The sequence below is a fragment of the Xiphophorus hellerii genome, chromosome 4, assembly GCF_003331165.1.
Source record: "Xiphophorus hellerii strain 12219 chromosome 4, Xiphophorus_hellerii-4.1, whole genome shotgun sequence".
Lineage (NCBI taxonomy): Eukaryota > Metazoa > Chordata > Actinopteri > Cyprinodontiformes > Poeciliidae > Xiphophorus > Xiphophorus hellerii.
In genome coordinates, this window is record NC_045675.1 from 2,763,445 (window position 1) to 2,773,930 (window position 10,486).

At 39.7% G+C, this 10,486-nt stretch overlaps 2 protein-coding genes across 3 annotated transcripts; both read left to right on the forward strand.

Moving 5' to 3' along the window:
- The first annotated feature begins 273 nt into the window (after positions 1–273).
- ptpmt1 (protein tyrosine phosphatase mitochondrial 1) lies at positions 274–2,794 on the forward strand. Of its 2 annotated transcripts, XM_032560062.1 has the most exons (5): positions 274–565; positions 722–802; positions 972–1,163; positions 1,373–1,449; positions 1,555–1,799. In XM_032560062.1, the coding sequence occupies exons 1-4, from the start codon at positions 419–421 to the stop codon at positions 1,436–1,438; spliced, it is 486 nt and encodes a 161-aa protein (XP_032415953.1). In that variant the 5' UTR covers positions 274–418; the 3' UTR covers positions 1,439–1,449; positions 1,555–1,799. The 2 variants fall into 2 exon arrangements, with proteins under 2 accessions (XP_032415953.1, XP_032415952.1); XM_032560061.1 differs by lacking the exons at positions 1,373–1,449; positions 1,555–1,799 and adding an exon at positions 2,299–2,794 and having other exon boundaries at positions 275–565.
- Positions 2,795–3,563: 769 nt separating this feature from the next.
- ndufs3 (NADH:ubiquinone oxidoreductase core subunit S3) lies at positions 3,564–8,104 on the forward strand. The gene is made up of 7 exons (XM_032560051.1): positions 3,564–3,680; positions 3,958–4,023; positions 5,345–5,442; positions 5,592–5,741; positions 6,331–6,456; positions 6,535–6,654; positions 7,838–8,104. The coding sequence occupies exons 1-7, from the start codon at positions 3,626–3,628 to the stop codon at positions 8,000–8,002; spliced, it is 780 nt and encodes a 259-aa protein (XP_032415942.1). The 5' UTR covers positions 3,564–3,625; the 3' UTR covers positions 8,003–8,104.
- The last annotated feature ends 2,382 nt before the right edge of the window (positions 8,105–10,486 follow it).

The following is a 10,486-nucleotide window of genomic DNA, read 5'->3' on the forward strand; positions in this document are numbered from 1 at the left end:
AAAATTATTTATCTGAATTTCTTGTTTTTTGTATTTTCCGTTAGAAAAACAGGATATAGGTCAGATTTCCTTTAAAAACTCTTGTTTTATTCACCCAAGTCTGCATTTAAGCAAAAGTAACTAAATAATTGTAAACGTTTTATATATATAGAGAGAGAGATATATATATATATAGAGAGAGAGAAAATAAAAAAGCTGAAGTTAGTTTTTTTCTCTTTCAATTTTTTTTTTTTTAGTAATTGGGTTTTTTTAAAAGGTTGACTCCGGAAGTCGAAGAGAACTTCCGGAGGGTACCGGAAATAAACACGCAGCCCTGTGTACTGGCTGTAGTTCTAATGGACAGAACCGGACTCTTATGGTGCAGTAATGCAGAGTTGACCGTGTTCAGAAGCCGTTGGTGGTTCTTCGGAGCTCCACCATGTCCGGAGCGTTAGCCAGGCTGCTCTTCTACCCGACTCTGGCCTACAATGTTGTCTTGGAGAAGGTTTCCTCCAGGAGGTGGTTCGACCGGGTGGACGAGACGGTCATCCTGGGGGCGCTGCCGTTCAGGTCCATGACCAAACAGGTCAGGACACCGATGAGCAAAACTTAAAAAAAAAAAGAAAAAAGAGAAGTAGTTACATTCATTCAATAGCAAACTCATATTTATAGATTAATTACACACAGATTTTGATTTGAGCAGATAAATATGAACTGTTGCTGGTTGGTTGTTGTGTCGCAGCTGGTGGAGACAGAGAATGTCCGGGGAGTTGTCACCATGAATGAAACGTATGAAACCAAATATTTCTGCAACTCGGCCGAGGTGAGTGGGATCCGTTAGTGAAATATTAAAGCCTGTTACTAAAATCATTTCTGTGCTGTGCTTTAAAAATAAAAGCCCTGGATCAGCCTGAGAACTGACTTCTGTATTTAAGGTTAAAAATGTTTCAGACGTGAGGCGCGGAGTGTAAAGATCTGATGTTTGGGAGCAGGAGTGGCGAGATGCAGGCGTGGAGCAGCTGAGGCTGAGCACCGTGGACCTGACCGGAGTCCCCACCCTGCAGAACCTCCATCACGGGGTGGAGTTCGCCCTGCAGCACAGGCGGCAGGGGACCAGCGTCTACGTCCACTGCAAGGCAGGGCGTTCCCGCAGCGCCACGCTGGTCGCTGCGTACCTCATCCGGGTCAGTGCGAAACATCAGAGAAATGTTGTTATATTTAACTCTAGATGGCAGAAGCAGGAAAATACAAACATATAATACAGATGTTACAAAACAGCCTCCTTCTGAAGTGCAGTTTGTGTTGTTTGAATAATATGGCTAGGTATATGAATAAAGAAAATATAACTAGCTTTGGTTCTGGTAAAGGTGACCTTTTGTGCTTCTTTAAACAGGTTAGGATTGATCTATCGCAGGAGTGTCAAACAGGGCACTCAGGGCCACTGTCCTGCAGTTTTTAGATGTGCCACAGGTAAAAAAAACAAAAAAAAACACTGGAATGAAATGGCTTAATTACCTCCTTCTTCTGTAGATCAGTTCTCCAGAGCCTTGCTAATGACCTAATTATTCTATTCAGGTGGTGCAGCAGAGGCACATCTAAAAGTTGCAGGGCAGTGGCCCTCCAGGACTGGAGTTTGACAATGTAGTGCAAAACTTGTTCATTACATTGTTTGCATAAAACTATTCTTAGATAGTGAGATTTTAGTCTGCTCAGTTCTGTCTATGTTGAGCTCTTTTCAGACTGAGCTGTTTTAGGGCATCTGTCACTTTAAATCCAAATTTAAATGAAAATGGATGCAAACAAATGTGCAATTATACAACCATACATCTTTGAAAAGCATTAGTAGAGCCTCCTGCAAAACAAACAAAAATGCAGCAAGTGGTTTCTGGATGGTAGGTCAACGACAAACACTTGTCTTTTCCAGCAGCCATTGCACAGCAGATCCAACGGTAAAACCAGCTGATCAAATGTGCTCAAGCTTAGCATGGGTTGCTAGGTAACAGCACAATGCCCGTCAAATGTGACTGAACAATATATATATATATATATTAAATGGCTGGAGATGGGGTGTTGTTAGAAGCAGTAAAGTTTAAAAACATTCAAAAAATTAATTTTACAAAATATGTCTCCTTTAAGCAGAAATATGATGTTGCATCCAGTTGCATTCATTCCTGTAGTTCATACATTTCTCCCCATAAAGTCAGGAGAGTTTCTTTCAGCGTGTGGTCTGCAGGATGCAGCCAGAATAAAAATATTTCAGACCTTTTTTGTTTCACTTTTTAAATTGGGAAACGTCTGAGGTGTTTTTTCTCCTGACAGCTCCACAGCTGGACTCCAGAGGAAGCCTGTCAGCGGCTGGCGTCCATCAGGCCGCACATCCTGGTTCGCTCGGCTCAGCTGGAGATGCTCAGGAAATACTACCAGGATGTGTGTGGGGCTTCCAGCTGAGAGACCGGCCTGGCGGCGGGTCAAACATTCACATTCAGGAAGAAAACTGGGCTGTGAGAAGGTGTTGCTGTTGTTTTCACACAATCTCAAAGTTATCCATTTTCACCTGTTCTTGTATTTGTTTTGAAGTCAGGGTTTTGTGTGTTTTACATGGAAATTGTTTGTTTTTGCAATTAAAATTACAATTCTGTTTTGTGACTCATTCACTTTTTACTTTCAACTGAAAAGTGGAACAATACTATGGAAAATAGAATTTGTAATTTACTACAGCAGACACTTCGCAAACTGGAAAAGTTTTATTAATATATTTGTTAAAGGATATAAAAATAAAGCAGATGAAAGCTAATAAATATTTGTAACTAAAGTATTGACCTGTTTTTTGTTGTGTGCATTTAATGCTTTACTTGAAAAACTGACTAGTCAAAACTTTTAAAAATGCATTTTCAAACCACAACATTCCTTAAAATGAGCACATTGTGAGTTCATCAGAGCACACATTATTTCATCGGATCATCTGAGAACAAATTTAAGGTTTAAACGAGTCGTATAACTAGTTGATTTATTCTGAAACTGATGAGAGTAATTGAATATTCTTCCTGCAGGACATTACACTGTAAGAGACATTATTCAAAGTTTTGCACTTAAGCATTTTGTTTAAAATGCAACCTTTAGTGGAATCAAGTACAACTTATTTCAAGCACTTAAGTTTGTTTTGAATCCAAAATTGGAAGAAACATCTTGTACGTTTGTTTTTGTTCATTCAAAATGACAGATTAGTATTTGAACAATATTTTGTATTTGTCCTTTAGGTCCATGTGTTTCTTATTTTTAGGTGACATTGTGAAAAAGGAAAAGACATGGTCCCACCTTAAATTTCACATATGTCCCATGTTGTTCAAGTAGCTTAATTAAATGAAGAATTAACATGTTTTAATAAAAAATGCAGCAGACACAAATCTACAGCTTATGTTGAAGTGAGACGTCTTGTTTGTACAAAAGTTTTGCTGAGTAATTTCTGGGATGGCTTCTTCTTACTTTATTTGCGCAAAAATATATTAAAGTTCTCCTAGTTTACTTGAGTACAATTAGTGGTTACTCTACCCACTTGTTTATGAATTGTAATTCACTTGCCTGCGTTTTCTCCTCCCGGCCTTTAGGGGGCGACTCAGAGTCTCTATGTACAGGGCAGAGTGTAAACATGGCGGCGTCGCTAGTAAGGTTTGTCCGTGGAGGTTTCGGACGGAGCTTTAATCGTAAGTTGACTTCAGAACCCATTTATGGACACAGTCTGTGTGCTGTTGTTATTTCCATCAAGCTGCTTTATTTAATGTGTTAATTTAACTGCCAAGTTTGGGCTTTAACCGCTAAATCTCCGACTGACCTTCGATTTAGCTAACGCAGCACCTAAAGAGATGTTTGGAGGTTCGCTATTGTAACCGATCAGAGCGCTCTGACACATCAGTGGGGAATATTTATCGGTTTTATGTGGTATCAGTGTTATAGTTTGATTTTCCCCTTTTCTTCCCCCAGTTGCCCGAACTTCTTGTCTCCTGCCGCAACAGATCAGACCGCAGAGCTCCACCACTGAGACCAGCCGTGAGTATCAACACTCCGAATCAAATCAAATTTTATTTGTATAGCACATTTCAGCAGCAAGGCATTTCAAAGTGCTTTACATCATATCAAACACAGAAACACAATGCAACATAGAATCAACAATCAAAACACGACATTAAGTCAAGTTCCATCAATAAATTTGTAATTGATTACGTTTCAATTACAATTCTAAGCAGGTGGGTTTTTAGTCGAGTTTGCATCCATGAAGGTTTACCTGTTACACTCCTACTGTGTTATATGGAACAAAATACCTGTTGCTATTTTTATTCCCACTCACGCTCACAATCACACAGTTTAAAATGATGTAGATGCATTTTAATGGGCTTCTGGCACAAGGCTCCGAATGTAACGAATCAGCGAGCGGACAAAACACAAAGCCTTACTCTGTGATATTAAATCTTTGACTGAGACTCACATTAGGGTTATTTACTGGTGCAGCAGTTCCTACCTCAAAGTTCTGGTTAATAATTTCGTTTTTGCAATTTTTATTTTTTTTTTTGTGTTTGTTTTTATTCAGTGCCAGTTCACACCGTCATCGCAACACAAATTCAAAATACCAAAGCAACAACACAAAAACTTGCCAGCCATTTTTGGTCTAGTTTCTAGTGGAGATATATTTGTACAGTTGAAATAAAACAATGCTAACATACAAGTAATTTCTCATCAAATTATAAGAGCTCGGTTTAGGCCAGCCATTCTTGAATATTGATTTTAAAAGTAGTAGTTTCACTGGCAGATTGTTTCGCTTATAACACGGAAAAAATGTCATGTTAGAAGCGAAATAATCTGCCAGTGGAACTAGTATTTTTCATTCATTTCATTAAGGAACTATGTATTTGAAACAAGCTCGTATAACTTGCTAAAAAGTTACTTGCAAGTTAGTTTTGTCAAATTTCATGTGAACTAAGATATCTCATTAGAAACTAGACCAGAAATATTTGGTAAGATTTTGTTATTTGCAGTGAAACTGCAGGTTTGTATCTGGACATACAATCTAAATAATTCCAATCTCAGAGAGATTCAGGTTAAAATCCAGCGGCTTTAGAGGTAGATCGATAATGTTCCAGCAGATTTATTACCTCTGCTTCTGTTTGGTGCTGTCATCAGCCTCAGTTTAGTGAATCTGCTTGGATGAATAAAAAAAACTCAGGTTTCCAAAAACTGGTTGAGTCCAGCTTAGATGTCTCTAAAATTGAAACAAAAAGATGTTAAGATTAAGCCAACAATAAGTCAGCACAGGTGTTTTGTTGTAACTTATCCAACAATAACCAGAAAGTTTTTCTCGTCTGTGTGTGAGCAGCCACAGTCAGGCCTAAGGATGCTGTCACCCACAACCAGCTGGCGGTGTTTGGAGAATATGTGGCTGAAATGATGCCAAAATACATCCAGCAGGTCCAGGTCAGTCCAGTCTCATCACAGTGCTGCTTCCATCCTCACCCACCTGGATTTGTGATTTACGGGCCACAGATTCACTCAGAACGCTGCAGGTTTTAAATTGATTCATAAAAATACCGAATAATTTTTTTTTTTCTTTTTTTCTGGTTTAGGTGACGTGTTACAACGAGCTGGAGGTGATGATCCATCCAGACGGGGTCATCCCGGTGCTGACCTTCCTCAGAGACCACACCAACGCTCAGTTCAGGAACATGATTGACCTCACCGCTGTGGACATCCCGTCACGGCAGAACCGCTTCGAGGTAGCCGTTATCTACATGTTAAAATCGGTCATAAATCATATGATGTTATGCATGTTAATAGTATTTTTATCCCTTCCATCAACTTGCTGAGGTATTACAAATGAAAATTAAATAAATCTGACATTCATGTTGATTAATATGCTTTGTCTCTGAGCACACTGTCTATGTGTGACGTTATTGCGCCCTCTAGTGCACATGCAGGACACTTTTAGGTCGTTGTGATTTGTTTTTTGTAGAAAATCCAGTATGAATGATTCTTTATAGAGCTGGAAAATGACAGAAACAAATGTTATGATTTCAGAAGAATTTATATTTATTGAAAATCTGTGGAGAGATTCAGATTTTTAGATATGTGAAGGTTTATTTACAGACTACATGATACTGAGAAAACCAGGAGTCAGTGAACTTTTTATGGTTTATTTAAACTAGTGTGTTTGACCATTTTGTGCTCCTCTAATGATCTGAGCCTTTAGTTCTGGAGCGTCGTTAGGCAGAGATTAAAGGGCAATGATTCACATTCCTGTTAGTCGGAGACCCTGACATGGCTAGAGATCACTGGGTTTGTTTGACTAAATAAAATCTTTTACAGATCGTATACAACCTGCTGTCTCTGCGCTACAACTCCCGTATTCGTGTGAAGACGTACACGGACGAGCTGACGCCCGTGGACTCCTCCGTTTCTGTCCACAAGGCCGCCAACTGGTACGAGAGGGAGGTGAGTCGCCGCGGCTTTGCTAACGCTGGAGCTCGGAGGCGGGCCGGCAGCACTGACTGGGTCTGTGTGCGGAAACAGGTGTGGGACATGTACGGCGTGTTCTTCGCCGACCACCCCGACCTCAGGCGCATCCTGACTGACTACGGCTTCGAGGGTCACCCCTTTAGGAAGGACTTCCCTCTGTCTGGATACGTAGAGGTCAGTTCTGCCATCAGCATTTCAACAATTCTTTCAATGTATATTTTTGACATAATAGATAAAGTGTTGTTTACAACAACAACAAAAAAAAAACCAGAGCCAAGCAAACGCTAAGGACTCCAGAGTCCGGTTGGTTTGAGGAGGTTTGAATGCAAAATCACATAAAAACTGTGAACTCTGGTCCACCTACAAACTTCGGTCTGGGTTCGGTTGAAGGGAACTCTGGTGCAGTTCGACTGCATATGTGAACGGAATGTGGATCGGAGACCGCTCCAAAAGCAGGAAGTGGACTATAACACAGGGCATTCTGGGTAAATACAACCAAAACAAACGGGAAAGTCTAGTGTTAGCAGGAGAAATGATTCTTAGTCTTTTAAAAATCCTACCACTGCTAAAATCTGACACCACTCCATTTCTGTTTACATTTCTTGAAGAAGGAAGTTAGGCGTCTTCAGAGGTTTTTGTGTCATTTCCTTCAGTGGTGCTTGATGCAGTGCCCCCTCAGGCGAGGAGGGGAACAGGTTTTGTTTTTTTGACAAAGTTTGACATATTGCAGTTGAAAATGTAGCAAATGTTGCGACTTTGGTTCCCAATAGAACCGAGTCTATGGGCCATCAGGTGTGAAAACATCCTGGTGGTGTTCTGATGAAGTTGATTTCATGTTTATTTTTTTTCTGCATATCTGTGGTTCTGTTAGCATCATTGACCTCCAGCAACACAAAAGCAAAAAGTTAACCCAACCAACAATGATGGTCGCTGCAGAACTGAACGGGGTGTTAGTTGAAAGTAGAGGATTTTATTGTGTTGTCTATTGTTATCATAAGAATTTAGATTTTTTTTATAGTTATTATTTTTTGTTGTTGGTTTTTAAACCCCAGAGGTGACTTCTATTATTTTCTTCACTTTTTCTTCTGGTTCTGTGGTTAATAATCAGTATAGATTATTAATAATCTGTGTTTAAGAATCAATGTAGATTATTAAACACAGAAGTTGGTGGACATTTAGAAAGGATCAATGGTTGGATGGAGTTGGTCTTTCTTTCTTTCAAACTATATTTTTCTCTAAATTTATTGAATCTTTTCCCAGCGTCACTGGGAATCGCTCATAAACGCCACATGCTCTGTAAAATAAATAAATAAGATGATTTTAAGTCATTTTCCCGTTTCGTCGTTTCGCTCCACAGGTGCGCTACGACGACGAGCTGAAGCGGGTGGTGGCGGAGCCCGTGGAGCTGGCGCAGGAGTTCAGGAAGTTCGACCTGAACACGCCGTGGGAAGTGTTCCCGGCGTACCGGGAGCCCAAAGAGGCCCCGCCCAAACTGGAGGCCCCGGCCCCAGAGAAGAAGTGACGTCTCCTCTGTTCGCTCTAGTTTGAGCTGTTTTCTGTTTGACCAACCCGTCTGGAATATTTATGTAAATAAAAGCTCCTAATAAAACCACCCTGAACCTGTTTTATGGTGCTTTGGTTTCTTTTTGCTTCTGATCCGGAGCTCCTCTAGTGACAGCAGAGGTAAAAAAAACCTTGTTTTTTTTTATCTCTAGCTTATAAAAATGGTTTAGTAGAAATGTTTTTATTTACTCTCCTTGGTGAAACTCAGCAGTGGATGTTTAATTTGTGTTTGGTCAGAAGTTTACGTCCTTTAATTTTCACAAATTGTATTTTTTATATTAGAACTGTTTTTCTTCAGGGTGAAATGATTATGATCATTGTCACAACTTTAATGATTAATAATCACAAAAATCAGATCCATGTGTTTGAATTTTCTCAGATTTTTCCTCAAATTATAAACTCATGCTCAACTACATTGCCTGAATTTTCCCCGTCAGATGTTTCACTTTTATAATTGCTTTTACAAATAAATCAATCAAATTAGTTTTTTTTGACCCATAAAACCTTTTAACATAAACAAAAACAATTAAATAAAAATATGTAATATAAAATAAGGGATATTCACTGCCTTAAATCTGAATCAGATTTAGGTTCAGATTTAAATTCATAAAGTTCTCAAAAGGAAACCAGCAGATTGAATCATATCCTGCCATCAGTTCTCCTGACCTGCAGCTTTTTCCAGATTAAAAAACCATTTAAGTAAAATAAATGGTAAAATAACTTTTATTTTACCAGGATAAGAAAAACTATTTTTCAAGGGAGTCCTGGCCAAGAAGCAGCATCAAGTAAACTAAATATAACTGTTTACATGTTTAAATATAAAGCTGCAATTTGGTGATACAGTTTAAATATATTTATATAGTTTAATGCTTTTGTTAAAGACTTTTAAAAATAGTCTCAAGTAATAAAAGAAAAACAGTTTAATAACAGACATTTATTCAGTAAACTTCAGTATTTGACATACTTTTCTATATTTGTCTTCAATTTTCCACTGCATGCCCTAAAGTTTTAGTTCCTATTATTATTATTATAGTGTGAGAAACTAAAAATAATATATTGCTACTTATTTACTTTTGGATTTAAAAGCAATGCAGGAAAGTCACACAAACGCCAGGCGGCGCTGCAGGATAAAACCAGGACAGTCCAAGATGTTTGTCCTCGTTTATTTCAACGAATGTTTTTTTTTTCCCGTCGCATTCACTTTACATGTAAAAATCCGTTTAACATCTCAAATAGTTGGAGGCAGACAGCAAAATATCACCCAGAGGAGTTTTTCTGGCCCGACAAAACTGTTTTGAAAACTCTAGAAATATATATATATATATATATATATATATATATATATATATATATATATATATATATATAAAATTATTTTTAAATACACAATTTTTGACCTAAAGCATCAGAAACAGGAACTGTACACATAACACACACAAGCTGGACATGCGATCATGAGAAAGCATTTCTCCTCAGATGTTTTGTTTTCAGTTACATGCATGCATAACACAAGTCTCTGAGCGCTGCACACGCCGGGGGATCTGGATGGGCCTTGGAAGTTCTAGATAAGTTCTGGAGGGTTCTGGAAGTTCTGCAGGGGTTCCAGGTGGTTCTGGATGGGTTTTGGAGAGATTCTGAAGGATTCTGCAGTGTTCTAGATTGTTCTGTAGGTTTGGAGGGTTCTGGAAAGATTCTAGATTGGTTCTGGTAGGTTCTGGAGGGTTTTAGATGGTTCTGAAGAGGTTTTGGTGGCTTGTGGAGGGTTTTGGATGGTTCTGGAGGGGTTCTGGTGGGGTTTGGATGGTTCTGGAGGGGTTCTGGTGGGTTTTGGATGGTTCTGGAGGGGTTCTGGTGGGGTTTGAATGGTTCTGGAGGGGTTCTGGTGGGTTTTGGATGGTTCTGGAGGGGTTCTGGTGGGATTTGGATGGTTCTGGAGGGGTTCTGGTGGGTTTTGGATGATTCTGGTAGGTTCTGGAGGGTTTTAGATGGTTCTGGAGGGATTCTGGTGGGTTTTGGATGGTTCTGGAGGGATTCTGGTGGGTTTTGGATGGTTCTGGAGGGGTTCTGGTGGGTTTTGGATGGTTCTGGTGGGTTCTGAAGGGCTCTTAAGGGTTCTGTAGGGCTCTTAAGGGATCTGGAGGGTTTGGATGTTTCCGTATGGGTTCTGGTGGGTTTTGGATGATTTTGGAGGGGTTTTGGATGGTTTTGGAGGGGTTCTGGTGGGTTTTGGATGGTTCTGGAGGGGTTCTGGTGGGTTTTGGATGGTTCTGGAGGGATTCTGGTGGGTTTTGGATGGTTCTGGAGGGGTTCTGGTGGGTTTTGGATGGTTCTGGTGGGTTCTGAAGGGCTCTTAAGGGTTCTGTAGGGCTCTTAAGGGATCTGGAGGGTTTGGATGTTTCCGTATGGGTTCTGGTGGGTTTTGGATGATTTTGGAGGGGTTTTG